At 42.4% G+C, this 21,873-nt stretch overlaps 1 protein-coding gene across 4 annotated transcripts in view; it reads right to left on the bottom strand.

Moving 5' to 3' along the window:
* CEP83 (centrosomal protein 83) overlaps positions 1-21,873 on the bottom strand; it is a 98,942-nt gene that overhangs the window by 644 nt on the left and 76,425 nt on the right. For 3 of the 4 annotated variants that reach the window (XM_077265403.1, XM_077265402.1, XM_077265404.1), the window contains 4 exons: positions 19,607-19,764; positions 11,365-11,494; positions 5,587-5,690; positions 2,293-2,476 (listed from right to left, as the gene is read on the bottom strand). In XM_077265403.1, the coding sequence (XP_077121518.1) occupies positions 2,293-2,476; positions 5,587-5,690; positions 11,365-11,494; positions 19,607-19,764 (576 nt within the window). Of the gene's footprint in view, positions 1-2,292; positions 2,477-2,643; positions 2,774-5,586; positions 5,691-11,364; positions 11,495-19,606; positions 19,765-21,873 lie in introns of those variants that run through there. The other variant, XM_077265405.1, reaches the window with a different exon arrangement.

Below are 21,873 nucleotides of genomic sequence, written 5' to 3'. Positions count from 1 at the left end.
AGCAATGTGGTCCTGATGAGATCACCAGGATCAGAAGGTGATCATACGACCAAGATCCGGGGGCTGGGGCCGCTGCTGGCGATACAACTAGCAGCAAAATAATAGACATTTCTACATTTTCATGTCTACAGGTTTTAAGATACATGTTTATTTACAGGATGGTCCAAAATATCTGCCTCACTTAAAGGGGTTCTCTGTATATATAATAATGATGACCTAGTATCTTTAGAAGTGATCAATATCAGATCGGTGGGAGTCTCAAAACCCAGAAGCCCAAATGATCAACTGTTCTAAGCTGCTGATAAATGTAAACATCGAATGAGCTGTGCATGTCCAGCTCCATTTAACGTGTCATGGCGAACTGCACATTAGCTCCTATTCTCTTAAAATCAAAGTGGATCTTCAGTTCTCGGCATCAGCCACTACACAAGGAACAGAGCTTTGCAGTTCAGTTCCATTCAGTGTCTACATCCAGCAGATTAGTGGGGGTGCTAAGAAGAGAACCCCGCCGATCTAGTATTGATCTTTCATCAATGTTATATGGGCAGGCTATCCCTTTAAATTAATGGACTAATTGTTACTATTTTGCATGCCACGTTTGAGGGCACTGCACGTTGTGTGCACAGTACAATTAGCTGCTTTTCATAAAAAAAAAACACAACTCGTATTGTGACAGTAAATGAAAAATTAAATTTGCTTGTCTGTAAAACTCTGGGTGAGAGCGTTTATTAAAAGTAAAATGATGGCGGTGTTCTTGTAGCGCTATGTTGGTGTCATACGTTTAATAACGTCCACGTTTGGTAGCACTATGCATAAGAACCATTTTTTGAGCAAAAACAAATTGATACAGACATTGAAGAAAGTGTATGATTTCTGGTTTCACTACAGAAACAAAAAAAAAAAGGATACCGTAATTTTCGGATTATAAGACATTTTTTCCTGCCAAATCTGGGGGGAAAATGGGTGTGCGTCTTAAAATGCAGATATACCTGTTATGATCCGGTGACTTAGGAGCTGCATGAGACTTTCTCAGGAGTAGGTGGAACCTGTACTAACCGCAATCCCTAAACTGACACCGCAACTAGAAGTAGCCGTGGGGTGTACCTAACAATCCTAGACACCTCGACACAGCCGGAGGACTAAATACCCCTATAGATGGAAATGGGAATCCTATCTTGCCTCAGAGCAGAACCCCAAAGGATAGGCAGCCCCCCACGAATATTGACTGTGAGTATTAGAGGAAAGACATACGCAGGTAGGAAACAGGATTTAGCAAAAGAGGCCACTCTAGCTAAATAGGAAAGGATAGGACAGAATACTAAGCGGTCAGTATAAAACCCTAAAAATATCCACAGCAGAATAATACAAAAATTCCACCATCTAACTAAAGACATGGAGCGTATATCTGCATCTCCTGAGAATTCAACTTGACTGAGCAGAATTCACAACATATACCTATTTACCTTACCGATACTGTTGCTGCAGGCTGGGATGAGGGGGTGCCCGACGCTGCTGAGGGGGGTGTCGGGCTTTTCTGCTGACATTTTGAGAAATGCCAGAGCCCCTGCAGTTCCATGTTTTCCTATGCGGTGGACTCCGGGAAAATGGCCGCTGGGGGCGGTGCATGCGCAGATGGAGATTTCGGCACCAAGATCTCGGGTGCTCTGGCCTTACACAAAATGTCGACAGAGCCCCTGCAGCACCAGACATCCCCGCAGCAGCACCAGACACCCCCGCAGCCGCACCAGACACCCCCGCAGCCGCACCAGACACCGGAACACCCCCCTCATCCCAGCCTGCAGCATCACCCCACTCCTGCCTCCTCCAGCGGCGACCCTGGCACCCCGCTTCACCGCAGCCACCACCCCCGCTAAGCAATAAGATGCATGGATTATAAGAAGCACCACCATTTTATTCGAAAAAAAAAAAAATCCAATTTTTCTCCTCAAAATTTGGGATGCGTCTTCTAATCCGAAAAATACGGCATGTGCAATTTAGCTCGTCACAATAGCCCCGAAATGGTTAAACCAGATTGTTTTCCAAGAAAAAAAAAATTACACTTTAATATTTTTAGACATAATTATGCTAGAAATCTCTCCATTGAACTAAAATATAATGTATCACAATTAGAGGTGGGATAACTGAATTGCAGGAGTCCGGTCCATTGACCAGGTCAGTAATCTGTGCCCGCTGGACTGGTCCTACCAATCGATTCTCACATCTCTAGGATTACCTGGTGCTTCTAGAATACGGTAAATGTAAAGTTATTAAAACACTCTGATCTCTGAATACCTGTATAATTTGAAAAGAAAACACCTCTGGAACCATGGTGGACTGCAGGTAATGGCCTGGATTAAAAAACCCAGACGCTCCAAGATTTGGACCAAGTATTAAAGTGCGAAACTCATTATGTCTGCGCTGAAGATCCTTCATTCTTTTCTGTAGACGTACGTGTTCTTCTTGAGGAATGTTCTGCCTAAAATAGCAGTGCATATTGAGAAATGCATGTATCATGTCTGCTTACACTATACAATTATATGAATGTTGGAACAAGACAAAAAAAGTTTAATAAGACGGGGTCCAATACCAACCCAATAAAATCATAAGTGCAACTTTACCGCATCTCTGATCTTTAGAGCAGAACTATCATCTAGAGTCCTCCGCTTTTCACTTCCAGGGATCGCCGCCAACAATAAGGTTACGAGTTTCCCTTAAACCCTAGAACGCATACCTGGGGCCTCGCAGGCCTGCCAGGTTACTTGTTTTCTATTTTCTGTAAAAGTAATTTAGTTAGAATTTTGAAAATCTAGGTAATCCTCAGGTATATAGTTGTTAGTAATTTCCAGTTATTCATATATTTTTATGTTACAGACATTTCGGTATAACAACCTTTTTTTGGGACTACCCCATATTCATGCACCTGGGGCCTTTTAGGCCTGTACTAGGTTTACATGTGATACACAGATTTGCTTATCAAGGCAAATTACGGAGGCAATGATCCGATGTGGAATACGCTTTCTGGAACATCCAGAGCAAAGAGAAAAAAAGGAAAGCGCTGCTATATTTGTCCAGCAAAGAAGGAAAGAAAATCGGAGCGTTTCTGTTCTACTTGCGGACAAAATGTATGCAAGGAACTTTCAGCCGAAAAAATAATATGCGAGAATTGTTGGGGGAATATGTAAAGTTACAAATAAATATTCCTGCACCAAGTTTGTTACAACCAAAAAATGTTTTCATAAAAAAATTGCATATAGAATGCCTATATTTGGCGTGCCCGTTTACTTACTTTTTTGTTGTTTTATGCACATAATTATGTTTTGAAATATACACATCTTAGGCTGTGTTCCCAGGATTCGGCCAGCCTTAGCTGGGGTCACCAGGAGGTCAGATCCATTACGGAATCCCGTCCTGGCGGACCCCTGCGCTAGTGGGAATGCATCCTTACTTTGCAATAAACTTTGAAAAGTATTTTTATTTGAGTTATTCCATGATAATTGTAAGCAGGCCTAAAAGGCCCCAAGTGCGTTAATGTGTAGATTCCTATGGGTATGCGTTCTAGGGTTAATGAATTGGGCATGGTGCAGCACGGCCGGACAGTGTGCTTCTAACTGGACTTTTTATTACACTCACAAAAATAGAGGAATTAAACACAAAAATATCAAATATGCAGAAGCCAGCTCTACCATGGTGTGAGGTATTTTTAAAGTGTTCTTAATTCATCTATTTTTTTGGTTAATATAACAAAACGAAAAAATATCGGTCCGAGCCTCCCTGCCGAGAGTCGCACGAGTGCAATGCAAGTGTCATGTGAGTACAATCCAATTTTTCACATCCAAATGCTGTGCGATTGCTATCCGATTGCAATGCGAGCTTAACATGAGCTTTTCCATAGAGCAATTCTCTGTCATTTACACATCGGTTTCAAAGGAAACATTTGACAAAACACACACATTTTGCTGCACATCTTGTATCTTCACAGCATCGACAATTGCTTTCAGATGACCCCACCATCTGAAACAACGGATACTGGAAGCCTGTGCTAGCATTTCTTCTGCGGTGTTGCCATGAAGAGTGGGAGAAGAGGGTTGCATTGACAATCCAACACAATGGGCAGCACTTTGAACACATTTTATAAGTGGTCATAAACTTGTAAATACGGTAACTCATGAAAGAATAAAGTTACGTTAAAACCAAGCACACCACTGTTTTTCTTGTGAAATTCTCAATATGTTTGATGTGTCACATGACCCTCTTCCCATTGGGGGGGGGCGGGTATACAGCATTATAGAATGCTGTAGATAAGCCCCTAATGGCAGTGGCCGCAGTTTATAGCGGCAAAATGAGGTGACAGATTCCCTTTAATATGGGACTTCTGAGCATTGTGAAACATGTTCTGGACTTTTTAACATTGGGCCCCATTTACTAAGAAACCGGAAACATTAACAAGTGCTTTTGTGAGAAGAATTCATAAAGATAGTGGTCCCAGCAGGACAGCCTGCCTTAATGGGGTTGTCCGAAACCAACTGTGAATTTCATACTAGAGAATTATTTTATTTAGTAATTACTTTTCTAAAGTAGTTCAATAAAATTTTCCCTACCCTTCCCTCTCTACTCTTTTATTTACTATTTTTTTTTTTTTTTTAATTACTGATGATGACGTTTTATTTGTGTATCCCAGCATGCACTGGGGATTCTCAACTGAGTCATCAGGGAACTGGCGCTGCTGTCATCACCTTGACATTGTGCTCCCTCATCGGATCTAACTTAACAGCAGTCACGATCCTGAAATGGGACATCATCGGTGACATTCGTTTCAGGAGCTGGGCTACTTTTGCTTCATTGAGCATGCACTGGTCGTCATTTCTGACACCTGATCAGTATGCACTCACTGTACTATATTCTCTTCAATGCTCACGGACATTGTGCCGCTACCACCAGGTCTAAAGAGAAGACATGACATTCCTTCTCTGGAGGGGAAATTAGAGAGGGAACCGTAGGGAAGTTTAATTGATGTACATATGAAAAGTGGTTGGATTATTGAATTAACTTGTCAGACACATACTATGAAATTCACTTGGTTTTCGAAAATCCCTTTAACTAAAGAAGCCATAATTCAAGGTGGTCATCTACGATGAGCACTAGAGATATGGGAGACAAAAGCATTACTACAAATAAGCCACACTATACATCATGGGAGGTTTTGAAGCAAATAATTTCTTTCATTTCTGCCTATCTTTCACATTTTTAATTATTGTTGATAACTTGAAAGATCACATCCTGCCCATTTCTGCTCAATGAAGAACCCATAGAAAAAAAAAAAGGTTGGCTGAGGTCCACAGCGAGTATCTGACAAGTTAGATTTGTCTGATCTTATTTCTTTTCCACTAGTATGAGCAGCTGTAGAGGTGCCTGTCTATCACTTATGTCCTCTCATTACTGACATAACAGGCACATGTACAGGACATGATCATGGAGAAGTCAGGGCTCATGGATATTAGACGCAATCGTTGGCATGAGTACGTCGGCACATGGTAACACATTTTTTTATGGAAATGACAATACAGCGTAGACAAGATATTTACTCACCGATTTAATACAGACTTTTCTGTCTCAAGTTCTTCATTCTTTGCCACCAAGAGTTCGATTCTTTCTTTTAGTTTTTTGCATTTGTTTTCATGTATATTCTTTCTCTGCATATCAAAGTGACAAAGTTTGAATCGTTTCACACTTCTAAAGTAAAAAAAAAAAATCTGCTTTTTATTTTTTTATTATGTTGAAAAAGTTGATTCTGTTCTGCACCAAGACACTTTTTTTTTTTTTTTAAGTTTAGGGGGAGGGTGTTTAATTGCACACAGCTCACTACCATAAAGGAAGACAGGTTTCTTGCATAAATTTTGTTCACTATCTTTACACATCTGAATGGGGCTTGGAAAAAAAAAACAAAAACCTCACATACAACACATAATGCAAAATCAGCCCCGTTCAGCTATCCAAATGAAAAATATGAATAAAAAAGCGGCAACATCTGTTCAATGTCAAAACACGTAGCCCTGTATTCATTTAATAAATTCTTATGAAGACACTACCTGCTTGTCTGTCATACTTAGTTACTCGAGTATATACGGTAAGTGCTGCTAAGTTTTTCAGCACATTTTTTTTATGCTGAAAAAGCCCCCCATGGATTATATTCAAGTGAGGGTCCCATAAGATGGAGTGGAGAGGGAGCGGCAGTGGCAGAAAGCCAGTCACAAGAGGCAGGAGCCGGCTGCTAAAAATAAATTAATATTCACTGCTCTCCACTCCCATAGGCATGGAGAGTAGTGAATATTAATTTCTCTTTAACAGCGGGCACAGTAGTTGCAGCTGCTGACTTCTTGCAGCTTGGCGATCACAAGTGCCCGCTACTTAAGGGAATTAATATTCACTGCTCTCTGCGCCCATAGTCCCAGCATGGAGAGCAGCGAGTATTCCGGCACCTGTCCTCAGCTTGTAAGCAGCGCATGACTTCACTGCCATGCGCTGCCTACAAGCATGAATCGGCTGCTGGCATCAGAACAAGATGCTGCGCGGAAGCCCAAGGAAGGCAAGCAAGATTTTTTTTTTTTTTAAATGTTTTTCTGATGGGGGCCATGCATACCAGAATAGGGATGAGAGGACCACACATACCAGAATAGGGATGAGGGGACCACGCATACCAGAATAGGGATGAGGGGGATGCATGCATACCATGCTAGGGATGAGGGGGATGCATGCATACCATGCTAGGGATGAGGGGGATGCATGCATACAAGGATAGGGATGAGGAGGCTATGCATACCAGGATAGGGATGAGAGGACCATGCATACAAGGATAGGGATGAGTGGGCCATACATACAAGGATAGGGATGAGGAGGCTATGCATACAAGGATGGTGATGAGGGGGGCATGCATGCCAACCTTATACTTGAGTCAATAGGTTTTCCCAGTTTTTTTGTGTGGTAAAATTAGGTGCCTCATCTTATATTCGGGTTAGCGCATACTCGAATACATATGTCATATCAACCCCTATTTGTATTTTCATATTTAAACCTTTTATCGGATACATAGAGGTTCCTGCACCAGACCATAGCCTAGGGCAGCTGCAGCTGATGCTTTCCATCTCCAACTTTGAAACAGTGTTGTGCCTGGTATTTGCACATCCCTCAAAAGGGATGCCCTTTGTGTCAGCACTCACCAAAGCCACTTTAAGGATTTCTGCAGTATGCAGTGCCCTGCCCTTTTCTTTATAGGGCATTATTAGTGATGAGCGAACGTGCTCGGATAACGTGTTATCCGAGTATGATCGGGTGTGAACCGAGTGTCTTCGGCATGCTCGAATAACGCATGCAGGGATTGCCTATTTGTAAGGGTATCCCTGAATGTTTTGCGGCTGTCGAACAGCAAACAGACATGCAGCCACAGTGACTTGAACATAGTATTAGAGCACGCTGAACATACGGTTAGCACTCGAGCATGCTCAGATAACACCTTACCAGAGCACGCTCACTCATGACTAGTCATTATCTATATGGCATAGAATTTTAGTTGCAGAAATTTCTTGCAATATACCTTTATTAGCCAATAGCTCATTATAGTTAGCCTTTGCTTCTCAGAATCTTTTCATAGGTCTGCACTATTCCATTTATTAAGTTAATTTTTCAGAAACTATTATTTGTACATGCACTGGTGGCATTAGATCAAAAATATTTCAGGAAAAAAGAAATACGGTACCACATTTATGTCAAGCATTATTAAATAATACTCGATGCTAAAGAACTCCTTAGACAACTCCCAGGATCATGTATTATATAGGGAAGAAAAATAAATAAATTTAAGTTTTTATGAAAAATAAGAATGTCTGATGGTAAATTTTAAGTAGTTTTACATTACCCAACAGATTTGAATGAAGCAGAGGAAAAATGAAGCTGTATTCTGCTGAAAACACATCCAGGAACTACAATCTACTCACAGCCCCCATAACAATCCTGACCATGAATCCGATTAACCCCTTTACCCCCAAGGGTGGTTTGCACGTTAATGAACGGGCCAATTTTTACAATTCTGACCACTGTCCCTTTTTGAGGTTATAACTCTGGAACACTTCTACGGATCCTGCTGATTCTGACACTATTTTCTCCTGACATATTGCACTTCATCACAGCGGTAAAATTTCTTTGATATGACTTGCGTTTTGTGGAAAAAAAACTTGGCGAAAATTTTGCAATTTTCCAACTTTGAATTTGTATGCCCTTAAATCACAGAGATATGTCACACAAAATACTTAATAAGTAACATTTCCCACATGTCTACTGTACATCAGCACAATTTAGGAACCAAAATTTTCTTTGTTAGGGAGTCATAAGGGTTAAAAGTTAACCAGGGATTTCTCATTTTTACAACACCATTTTTATTTATTTTTTTAGGGACATCACATTTGAAGTCACTTTGAGGGGTCTATATGATGGAAAATACCCAAAAGTGACACCATTCTAAAAACTGCACCCCTCAAGGTGCGCAAAACCACATTCAAGAAGTTTATTAACCCTTCTGGTGCTTCACAGGAAATTTTGGAATGTTTAAAAAAAAAAAAAAAAAAAATAACATTTAACTTTTTTTTTTTTTCACAAAAAAAATTACTTCAGATCCAAATTTTTTTTTTATTTTCCCAAGGGTAATAGGACAAATTGGACAACAACTTTTGGGGTCCAATTTCTCTTGAGTACATCGATGCCCCATATGTGGGAGAAAACTACTGTATGGGCTCGGAAGGGAAGTAGTGACGTTTTGGAATGCAGACTTTGATGGATTGGTCTGCAGGCGTCATGTCGAATTTGGAGAGTCCTTGAAGTGCCTAAACAGTGGAAACCCCCCACAAGTGACCCCATTTTGGAAACTAGACCCCCCCAAGGAACTTATCTAGATGTGTGGTGAGCACTTTGAACCCCCAAGTACTTCATAGAAGCTTATAACGTAGAGCCGTAAAAATAAAAAAAAACTTTTTTTCCACAAAAATGATATTTTCGCCCACAATTTTTTATTTTCCCAAGGGTAACAGAAGAAATTGGACCCCAAGAGTTATTGTGCAATTTATCCTGAGTACACTGATACCCCACAAGTTGGGGGTAAACCACTGTTTGGGCACATGGCAGAGCTCAAACGGGAAGGAGCGCCAGATTTCACTGTTATGGTTTGCAGGTGTCATGACCGATTGGGAGAGCCCATGAGGTGCCAAAACAGCAGAATCCCCCATAAGTGACTTCATTTTACAAATTACACCTCTCAATTAATTCATCTAGGGGTGCAGTGATCATATTGACACCATGGGTGTGTCACAGAATTTTATACCATTGGGCAGCCATGCGGAAAGACTCGGGAGGAACAGAGCGCTATTTGCCTATTCAAGTGAATGGGTCTGTGAACATGTCGGTGTGCTTCCACAGACCATGTGTCCGTGGGGAAAAACACGCCGACATGTCTGTTTTTTAATGTCAGCATGGGCCACAAAACGTCCAGCACACGTGCATATGCATAACACACATGGATGTCATCCATGTGACACGCATAGGCACCGCGGAAGAAGCATTACAGTAAGCGCTGTTCCCCGGCACCGGGTGCTGAACACGGCTCTCCTCATTCTTCCCTGTTCTGCTGGCGATCGGCACAAGCAGGGGAGAATGATTCTTCTCTGCTTGTGCTGATCGCCGGCAGAGCGGGGGAGAATGATGAGAGCCCTGTTCAGCACCCAGCACCGGGAAACAGCACTTACTGTAACGCTTCCTACCTGGTGCCCGTCCGCGTGGTACTGATGCGGCACACGCATGCCACACGTGTGCCGCAAGTATTACACACACGGACACTGACCTCTCCGGTACCGGAAATATCAGGACGTGTGAAAGAGACCTTATAGCGGGTTTTTATGTTTGGCAGCTGTCACACAATAAAAAACGCTTTTTATTTCAAAAAATAGTTTTTGCAGCACCACATTTTGAGAGCTATAATTTTTTCATATTTTGGCCCACAGAGTCATGTGAGGTCTTGTTTTTTTGCGGGACATGTGGACTTTTATTGGTATAATTTTCGGCCACATTTTTTGATCGTTTTTTATTCTGATTTTTGGGAGGCAGAATTAACAAAAACTAGCAAATCATGAATTTCTTTTTGGGGGGGCATCTATACCGTTCTGCGTGTGGTAAAATTGATAAAGCAGTTTTATTCTTCGGGTTAGTACGAATACAGCAATGCCTCATTTATATCATTTTTTTTATGTTTTCACTCTTATACAATATTTTTTTTATATAAAAAAATTTATTTTTTAAATGGCTTTATTCTAAGAGCTATAACTTTTTTATTTTTCCGATAATGGAGCTGTATTCTAGCTTGTTTTTTTGCGAGACAAGATGATGTTTTCAGTGGTACCATGTTAATATCAGTCTTTTTGATCGCGTTATTCCACTTTTTGTTTGGTGGCATGATAAAGCATTGTTTTTGGCTTTTTTTATGGTGTTCACTAAAGGGGTTAACTAGTGGGACAGTTTTATATGTCGGGTCGTTACGGACTAAATATGTGTACTTTTATTGTTTAGATTTTTTTTCATTTAAATATTTATTTATTGATAGAATAAAGATTTTTTTAATTATTTTTTTAAATATTTTTACAATTTTAATTTTTTCCTTTAAATTTCATTCTAACTTTTACGCTGTGTCCCACTATGTGACACTCATTTTGTGCAGGCTGATCACTTCTATAGCATGCAGATCTGCATGCTTTAGAAATTGTCAGCGCTGCAGTTTCTGTACACTAACCTGAAAGACTTCCTGACATGCACTGCACATGACAGGAAGTCTCTCAGCTCTAGAGACCCGGATGTTATCATGACGACATCGGGTCTCCATGGCAGCAATCGGGTCTCCATGGCAGCAATCGGGTCTCCATGGCAGCAATCGGGTCTCCATGGCAGCAATCGGGTCTCCATGGCAGCAATCGGGTCTCCATGGCAGCAATCGGGTCTCCATGGCAGCAATCGGGTCTCCGATCCAAAGACAGAGGGGCTTGTCGGCCCTGTGCTGGCTCCAGAATGCTGCCATAATGTTTGATCGCAGTGTTTCAGGGGTTAAAGTTCCAGGAGCGGTCTGTGACCGCTCCTGGCACTTAGTGCCGGGTGTCAGCTGTGAGAATCAGCTGACATGCGGCCCCGATCAGCTGCACACCATCCGTGTGCATGGCCGATCGGCTATGATGTACTATCCCGTCCATGGTCAGACGGGCCAGCCCACATGGATGGGATAGTACATCGGATGTCAGAAAGGGGTTAAAGATGAAACTGTAAAATAATTAATCTAATTACCTTCTTTTGGGCCTCAGATGCTCTTTGAAGTTTCTCTTTCATCTTCTTATATTTTTCTTGCAGCTCAGAGACATCCTCGTGTAATGTGTGTTTTTCCTGGAGCCATTCTACTTGACGGCTTTCTAATTCTCTGCAATGACACAAGGGACAACAAAATGGTCAGTCACATATGATCATTTTTGATACAGAAGTTTCCTTAATCCCTTCATGACCGGAGATTTTTTCGGTTTTGCGATTTCGTTTTTCGCTCCCCTACTTCCCAGAGCCATAACTTTTTTAGTTTTCTGTCAATATGGCCATATGTGAAGGCTTGTTTTTTGCGGGCTGACTTGTACTTTTGAAAACCCACCATTGGTTTTACCATGTCGTGTACTCGAAAAACAGGAAAAAAATTCCTAGTGCAGTGAAATTGCAAAAAAAGTGCAATCTCACACTTGTTTTTTGTTTGGCTTCTTTGCAAGGTTCACTAAATGCTAAAACTGACCTGCCATTGTGATTCTCCAGGTCACTACGAGTTCATAGTGTAAATAAATAAGCGTGTGCACAGGCATTTAAGGGAGGTGCCAGAGTAGGTTTCCACACCGTAAGATATATAGCAAGAAAACTCAGCACTCAATTTAACAAGATCAAGTGAGGTTTTAATTGTGTCCACAAGGTAGTAACAAATGTTTCAGTCCTGATAATGGACCTTCATCAGTCACCGTTATTAGTATATGTAGAGATATGGGTGGACCCATGAGATCACTCATGGCTACAGGTAGTCAATCCAGGCCATTTGTGAAATTACTGCCTTTATTAAGGTGTAAGTGGTCAGAATAGCGGCTGACAGATCAGACCATATAGTAGAGTGCTGCCTGCATATAGAGGAGGAATGACCTGTATGAGGGCTAGCCGGTAGGGACGCGGTATCCAACGAGTTCATAGACACCAAACAGGTCTTGGTTCTTTTTTATTTTGGTGAAAAAAAAAAATCCAACCTTTGCTTAAAGAAAAAAAAAGAAAAAAAAAAAAAAAAAAGAAAGATTGTGCCAATTTCCGATACCCATAGTGTCTCCATTTTTCGTGACCTCGGGTTGGGTGGCGGTTTATTCTTTGCGAGCCGGGCTGGCGTTTTTAATGATACCATTTTGGTGCAGATACGATCTTTTGATCGTCTGTTATTGCATTTTAATGCAATGTCGCGGCGTCCAAAAGAACTTAACTGGCGTTTTGACTTTTTTTTTTCCTCGCTACGCCGTTTAGAGAGCAGGTTAATCCCTTTTTAATTTTTTTTTATTTGATCGGGCAATTCTGAACGCGGCGATACCAAATATGTGTATGTTTGATTTTATTTTTATTGTTTTATTTTGAATGGGGTGGATTTGAATTTTTATATATGTTTTTCACTTTTGCCTTCAATAGTCTTCATAGGAGACTAGAAGCTGGTACAACGCGATCAGTTCTGCTACATACAGGCAATGTTCAGATTGCCTCTATGTAGTAGAATGGCTGACTTGCTATGAGAGCCGACCACTGGGTGGCGCTCACAGCAATCCGTCAGTGACAACCATAGAGGTCTCCAGGAGACCTCTGTTGTCATGCCGACACACCGGTGACCCGCTATCACGCGAGGCGGTTTACCAGTGTACGTATTTCTGGCACGATTGCCGGAAGCGCCATTTAAATGCAGCTGTCAGCGGGTTTTAACTAGGTAATAGCAGCGGGTGGATCGCGATTCCACCTGCAGCTATTGCGGGCACGTGTCAGCTGACATGTCCCAGGAAAGATGTGGGCTCACCGCCGGAGCCCACATCAAAGGGAGGGTGTTCGACATCGGCGTACTATTACGTCCGATGTAAAAAAAAATGGGTTAAAATGTGCAAAATGCAGAAAACTGGTTAAACATAAACAATTAAAACAAAAATCCTAATATTATAAAATGAACAAACATTAGCCTGTTCATTCAAGGGGGTGTCCACTACTGGACAACCCTTTGTTTAAATGCTAAAAAACAAACAAACAAAAAAACCAAACATACTTTCACTTCCTGTCCCAGTAACATTGCCACAATATCTTCCAGCAGCCATGTACAACTGTTATGTCACATGACCACTGCAGCCAATCAGCAGCCTCAGACTTCACCCCCCCAGTCAAACTGAGCGCTTTGTAGCCGCTGACTGCTCATGCTAATAGATATGTGTCCCAAATTCAAGACCATCTCTATTGACTAACTCATTTAAGTTGCAGAAATGTCTTTAAGAAATCTACCTCCAGTGAATACACTTTTATTAGCCAACAGCTCATTATAGCTAGTCTTTCCTTCTCAGAATCTATTCAATGGTCTGCACTATTCCATTAACGTAATTTCTCAGAAACTAGTATTTCTACATGCGCTGGTGGCAGTAGGTGAAAAATAATTTCAGTAAGGAGAAATTCCACACTTATGTTGCAGGAAAGATATACAGTGGGGCAAAAAAGTATTTAGTCAGTCAGCAATAGTGCAAGTTCCACCACTTAAAAAGATGAGAGGCGTCTGTAATTTACATCATAGGTAGACCTCAACTATGGGAGACAAACTGAGACAAAAAAATCCAGAAAATCACATTGTCTGTTTTTTTAACATTTTATTTGCATATTATGGTGGAAAATGAGTATTTGGTCAGAAACAAACAATCAAGATTTCTGGCTCTCACAGACCTGTAACTTCTTCTTTAAGAGTCTCCTCTTTCCTCCACTCATTACCTGTAGTAATGGCACCTGTTTAAACTTGTTATCAGTATAAAAAGACACCTGTGCACACCCTCAAACAGTCTGACTCCAAACTCCACTATGGTGAAGACCAAAGAGCTGTCAAAGGACACCAGAAACAAAATTGTAGCCCTGCACCAGGCTGGGAAGACTGAATCTGCAATAGCCAACCAGCTTGGAGTGAAGAAATCAACAGTGGGAGCAATAATTAGAAAATGGAAGACATTCAAGACCACTGATAATCTCCCTCGATCTGGGGCTCCACGCAAAATCCCAAAATCCCCGTGGGGTCAGAATGATCACAAGAACGGTGAGCAAAAATCGCGGGGGGACCTAGTGAATGAACTGCAGAGAGCTGGGACCAATGTAACAAGGCCTACCACAAGTAACACACTACGCCACCGTGTCCCACTGCTTAAGCCAGTACATGTCCAGGCCCGTCTGAAGTTTGCTAGAGAGCATTTGGATGATCCAGAGGAGTTTTGGGAGAATGTCCTATGGTCTGATGAAACCAAACTGGAACTGTTTGGTAGAAACACAACTTGTCGTGTTTGGAGGAAAAAGAATACCGAGTTGCATCCATCAAACACCATACCTACTGTAAAGCATGGTGGTGGAAACATCATGCTTTGGGGCGGTTTCTCTGCAAAGGGGCCAGGACGACTGATCCGGGTACATGAAAGAATGAATGGGGCCATGTATCGTGAGATTTTGAGTGCAAACCTCCTTCCATCAGCAAGGGCATTGAAGATGAAACGAGGCTGGGTCTTTCAACATGACAATGATCCAAAGCACACCGCCAGGGCAACAAAGGAGTGGCTTCGTAAGAAGCATGTCAAGGTCCTGGAGTGGCCTAGCCAGTCTCCAGATCTCAACCCTATAGAAAACCTTTGGAGGGAGTTGAAAGTCCGTGTTGCCAAGCGAAAAGCCAAAAACATCACTGCTCTAGAGGAGATCTGCATGGAGGAATGGGCCAACATACCAACAACAGTGTGTGGCAACCTTGTGAAGACTTACAGAAAACGTTTGTAATATATCCTTTGTTGGCAATGACAGAGGTCAAAGTATTGAGATGAAATTTTGTTTCTGACCAAATACTTATTTTCCACCATAATATGCAAATAAAATGTTAAAAAAACAGACAATGATTTTCTGGATTTTTTTGTCTAAGTTTGTCTCCCATAGTTGAGGTCTACCTATGATGTAAATTACAGACGCCTCTCATCTTTTTAAGTGGTGGAACTTGCACTGTTGCGGACTGACTAAATACTTTTTTGCCCCACTGTATATCTTTGTACCGTGTTAGCCAGTAGATAGAAAAATATTTAGATGTGAGAGTCCTCAGTGGTTGATACCTTTTAACGGCTAACTGAAAAGACGGTAACAAATTGCAAGCTTTCGAGACTACGCAGGTCTCTTCATCAAGCACAGACTAATACAGCATCTGAAGAATCACATATTTATACACCACATTTATGTCGAGTATCTATCTATCTATCTATCTATCTATATTCTCTATCTATCGATCTATATATATATATATATATATATATATATATAATTGTCTAAGGGGTACTTCCGTTTGTCTGTCTGGAAAATCCTAGGTCGCTGATTGGTCGCGGCCAGTCGGTGACGGGCACAGTCCAGCCGCGAAATGGCAGCTCCCTACTCCCCTGCAGTCAGTTCCCCCTCCATACTCAAAGTCAGCGCCCGCCGCCCACATAGCGTTTTAGCAGTCCGTTAAACCAACTGCGTTACACCGTGGCATAATGCGGCGTAACGCTGTCTGTTAACGCTGCTATTAACACTGTGTGACGAACTTTTTACTAATGATGCTGCCTATGCAGCATCAATAGTAAAAAGATATGTTAAAAATAATTAAAAAAAAAAAATAAATAAAATATATGGTGCTATTCTCACCTTCTGACGTCCACCGATGCGAGCGAGCAGCGAGGCTGCCGCCAGCTTCTGTTCCCAGAGATGCATTGCGAAATTACCCAGATGACTTAGCGGTCATCTGGGTAATTTTGCAATGCATCACTGGGAACGGAAGCTGGCGGCAGCCTCGCACGCATCGGGACAACTTCGGTGGACGCCAGAGGGTAAGTATATAACTTTTTTATTTTAAGAGATATGGTACCCACACTGCTGTATACTACGTGGGCTATGTTATATACTGTGTGGCTGCTATATACTACGTGGGCTGTGCTATGCTATATACTATGTGGCTCTGCTATATACTACGTGGCTGTGTTATACAGTACGTGGGCTGTGCTATATACTACGTGGGCTGTGCTATATACTACGTGGGCTGTGCTATATACTACATGGCTGTACTATTTCCTGCACCCCAAACCCCCGAATCCAGCGTCCCGAACCCCCAACATCCTGCGACCAATCAGCCACAGATGCAGTCCAGCCGCGAATTTACGTGGGATTTAAACCACGCTTCGTTGATTGGTCGCGCCCGGCCGGGCGCGACCAATCAGCGATATTGGTGCGGGATTTAAACACCTCTTCAGTGATTCGCAGCTCACGGCCGGCCGCAACCTATCAGCGATATTGGCGCAGGATTTAAACACTGCTTCAGTGATTGGTAGCTCACGGCCGGCCACGACCAATCAGCGATATTGGAGCGGTATTTAAACACCGCTTCGGTCATTGGTAATGCCTGGCCGGCCGCGACCAATCAGCAACAGGCGCACGCCGGCCGCAAATTGACACCAGATTTGAACCACGCTTCGCTGATCGGCCAGCCGGGCACGACCAATCAGCGACATTGGCTCGAAAATTAACCTCCACTCACAGCGCGACGTACATACATACATACATATTCTAGAATACCCGATGAGTTAGAATCGGGCCACCATCTAGTTAATACGTAACACTGGATGCTAAGGAACTCCTTAGGTATCTGAAAATGTGTTTTTAACCGCTTAGTAACCAGGCAAAATTTTTAAAATCTGACCACTGTCACTTTATGAGGTAATAACTCTGGAACACTTCAACATAACCCAATGAGTTTTACACAACATATTGTACTTTATCATAACGGTAAATTTATGTACATATTTTCTGCGTTTATTTATAAAAATAACTGAAAATTTATCAAAAATTAGCAATTTTCGAACTTTGAACAATAATCCATTTAATCCAGATGGTCATACCACACAAAAACATTAATAAATAACATTTACCTGATGTCTGCTTTACATCAGCAGAAAGGTTTTATTTTGTTAGAATTTAAGAAGACTTAAAAATGTAGCAGTCATTTTTCATTTTTTCAAAGAAATTGACAAAACGTTTTCATTTAGGGATCTATTAAGTTTTGAAGTGACTTTGAGAGTCCTATATACCGGAAACCCCCAAAGGTGATTCCATTTATAAATGCAAAATTATTTTCAGGTAGTTTATTAACCCTTTAGGTGCTTTTCAGGAATTAATGCAAATTGGTATAACAGGAATGAAGAAGTTTATTTTTACCAACTAAATGTTGATCACTTTTGAACAGGCAGACTAAGGCCATTATTTGGCCATGAATTGCCATGGCAAACAACAGGACCATGAAAATGAAGATCTCAGGATGCCGATCTCAGGATGCCAATGGGGTAAAAGAGGGAGCCCCCACACTCTGGTAACCATCTAGATACTGTGGTCATTATCGACAGCAGCATTTAATGGGTTAAACGACTATAGTCGGTACCAACACTGATCATGGCTGATGCAGCAAGTTGTCAGTTATAGTGTACAGCCGACAGCTTCTGGATTGCTACCGATAGGGGATTGCTAGTCCCTTATATCGTAGGTCAGTAAAAAGACGTATTGGTGGTCACTAAGGGGTTAAACTATATGCAAATTATGGAATGTTATAGGTTGCCCTATTACCAGAAAGTAAACAAAAAAACAAAACAAAAACAAAACAGCCTTCTATACATCTGCCACCCAAACGAAAATAAAAAAAGGACTTTAATAATGGAGTTAGTTCTAGGTTCATAGCAGATAGAAGGCGGAATGTAACATGAGTTAATCCTGCAGCTCTGCAGTGTAGATGTGGTGCAGTAGCAGGACACCATAGAAATGTGCAGGAGATGACATTATGGGTTATGTATAGTGTTGAGCGATACCGTCCGATACTTGAAAGTATCGGTATCGGAAAGTATCGGCCGATACCGGCAAAGTATCGGATCCAATCCGATACCGATACCCGATACCAATACAAGTCAATGGGACTCAAGTATCGGACGGTATCCCTGATGGTTCCCAGGGTCTGAAGGAGAGGAAACTCTCCTTCAGGCCCTGGGATCCATATAAATGTGTAAAAGAAAGAATTAAAATAAAAAATATCGCTATACTCACCCTCCGACGCAGCCTGGACCTCAGCGAGGGAACCGGCAGCGTTGTTTGTTTAAAATTCGCGCTTTTACTTGGTTACGTAAAGTCCCGGCTTGTGATTGGTCAGGGCGGCCATGTTGCCGGGACGCGGACCAATCACAGCAAGCCGTGACGAAATTACGTCACGGCTTGCTGTGATTGGTCCGCGTCCCGGCAACATGGCCGCCATTAACCAATCACAAGCCGGGACGTCACGGGAGGCTGGACACGCGCCCATTTTAAAATGGGCGCGTGTCCAGCCTCCCGTGACGTCCCGGCTTGTGATTGGTTGCGCCGCGGTCAACCAATCACAAGCCGGGAGGCTGGACACGCGCGCATTTTAAAATTTTAAAATGGGCGCGTGTCCAGCCTCCCGTGACGTCCCGGCTTGTGATTGGTTGCGCCGCGGTCAACCAATCACAAGCCGGGAGGCTGGACACGCGCGCATTTTAAAATTTTAAAATGGGCGCGTGTCCAGCCTCCCGGCTTGTGATTGGTTGACCGCAGCGCAACCAATCACAAGCCGGGACGTCACGGGAGGCTGGACACGCGCCCATTTTAAAATGCGCGCGTGTCCAGCCTCCCGTGACGTCACGGCTTGTGATTGGTTAATGGCGGCCATGTTGCCGGGACGCGGACCAATCACAAAGCCGGGACGTAATTTTAAAATCCTTAAGGACCTGAAATTACGTCACGGCTTGCTGTGATTGGTTGCGTCTCCCATGTGACTGCGACGCAACCAATCACAACGCCGGAACGTAATTTTAAAATCCTGAAGGACCTGAAATTACGTCACGGCTTGCTGTGATTGGTTGCGTCCCGGTCACATGGGCGGCACGCAACCAATCACAAGCCGGGACTCACGTAAAGGAAAGAAAAGCGCGAATTTTAAACAAAGAACGCTGCCGCTTCCCTCGGTAAGGTGCAGACTGCGTCGGAGAGGTGAGTATAGCAATATTTTTTATTTTAATTCTCTCTTTTACACATTTTTACATTAATGTTGTTTCGATACCGATACCCGATATCACAAAAATATCGGATCTCGGTATCGGAATTCCGATACAGCAAGTATCGGCCGATACCCGATACTTGCAGTATCGGAATGCTCAACACTAGTTATGTATAAGTGTCACACTACTTTTACCTTTCTGCATCCTGTTGGGCTTTTTCTGCTTGGCTTCTGGAAGAACGATTTTCTTGTTTAAGTCGCTCCACCAGGTCCCGGAGCTTTTCATTAGAGCATAATAAATTGTTTTCTGACTCGGACAGCGACAGCACCTGAGTTTTTAAGTCACTAATTTCCTGCAAGCAAAAATGAGCAGAAGACATTTTATTTTCACTCAATAATGTGAACTCCTCTCCATCATGACAATAGTATGGCCCAGTAAGTGGGTTATTTCTACAAATGGCTGTCTGATTATGTCTAGGTGATTCTGTGGGCACAAAAGTGGTGTCAACACAATCAGCAGTGAATGAGTCGGTAACAAGTATCAGACATTCATGATCCTGCATATTATCACAAGAAAACAATGATCTCGGATGCTTAACCCCTTTGGTGCAACAGCAACCCCCTAACACTAGTCCTGCATCTGTCTTTCAGGTCCTACCTTCGGCTACTGGGTTAGTTGTCTGTAAAACACAAACAAGGAATAATATACTTCATTACATATTTACGTCGGCGGTTGCTAACGGGGTGAATAATTGTCTGAGGAATGTTCTGCCACACTGAACTGAATGTACTTGGGCACGTAAATGATCAATATGTATTTTGCTCTATGATGCAACCTTGTTATAGTGTATATTCTTCAGTAAAATGAGTTTAAACATAAAAAAAAAATCAAATCCGCTAATGACTGCTCCTTTTAAATTTGTCAACTAATGATGACGTCTCAGATGTGCTTGATGGGAGACAAGTCAGGAGACACTGCAGGCCATGGTAATAGGTTTAGACCACACAGGCTGTTCACTGTAGCATGAGAAACATGCAGCATAGTTTTGTCCTGTTAAAAAAAATAAAATAAAATAAAAAAAACAGATCCTGGGACACCAAAGAAAAATGGCCATACGAACTGATTCCATGACAAAATCAATGTAATATTGAGCTGTTTGTGTACCTGGTATGAAGACTAAAAGGGTCCAGGTACCATATATTATACAACCCTACACCATAATCCCGGGAGTAGGACTGAAGTAATGTTTCCTCATCAAAACCTCTACATAGACCTCAAACCACAGTCCTCAAAATAGGTCACGGCACAGAGTAAGATGGCAATGGAAATGTACCTTCTTCAGTCAAGATCAGGGGTTCTCAAACACATGCTGCCCCTGAGGCTGCTTCATGCGGCCCACAGGCACTGTAGACCCCTTCGCATCCCTGACTGGTTCAGAGGGCCGCCAGTGGCAGCAATTTATTTCAGATGAAATTACATGCACATTCAATTGAAATGATGCACCTGCTGTGGCTGTGGAGGTGGGGAAGCGGCAAAGCTGCGGATCACAGAAGGAAGGAGCTGGCTGCCGCTGTTAACACCTGTGCCTGCTAACGAGAAGTTAATATTCACGACTCTCCACGCCCATGGGAGTGGAGAGCAGTGAATATTCAATTCTCTTTAACAGCGGGCACAGTAAGCACAGCCGCTTCCTGCAGCTGCCAGGAGATCACATGTGCCTGCTACTAAAGAGAATGAATGTTCACTGCTCTCCACGCCGGGACTATAGAAGTGGAGAGCAGTGAATATTCATTCCTTTAAGTAGCAGCCACATGTGATAGCCCGGCAGCAGGAAACTAGCTACTGTGTCTGCTATAGTCCCGGCGTGGGGAACAGTAAGTATTCTGGCAGCTGTCATCTGCTTGTAGGCAGAGCATGACGTCAATATCATGAGCTGCTTACAAGCTTAAATCAGCAGGTGGCACCAGAACAAGTTGCTGAGAGGGAGCGCAGGGAAGGTAAGTAGGATGTTTTTTTTTTTATGTTTTTCTAATGGGGGCCATGCATACCAGGATGGGGATGAGGGGGCCATGCATACCAGGATGGTGATGAGGGGGGTATGCATACCTGGATTGGGGACATATATACATCAAGATGGGGGATATTAATACAGAATTGACCACATTTTGTGCTTCACTTTTTTTTCTATTTTCCTCCTCTAAAACCTAGGGACATAACTACAATATGAGTACCTGACTACAATATGGGAGCCTGGAAATGGGGACATAACTACAATATGAGGACCTGAATGGGGATATAACAACAATATGGAGACCTAGGTCCCCATATTGTAGATATGTTCCCATATTGTTATATCCCCATCCAGGTTCTCATGCTGTAGTTATGCCCTAACCAGGTCCCCATATTGTATAACTACAATATGGGGACATAAATACAATATGAGGACCTGGATGGGTAAATA

This window comes from Ranitomeya variabilis, chromosome 5 (genome assembly GCF_051348905.1).
Source record: "Ranitomeya variabilis isolate aRanVar5 chromosome 5, aRanVar5.hap1, whole genome shotgun sequence".
In the NCBI taxonomy this organism is placed as follows: domain Eukaryota; kingdom Metazoa; phylum Chordata; class Amphibia; order Anura; family Dendrobatidae; genus Ranitomeya; species Ranitomeya variabilis.
The sequence above is the reverse complement of the archived record's forward strand: the minus strand, read 5'-3'. Positions and strand labels throughout refer to the sequence as shown.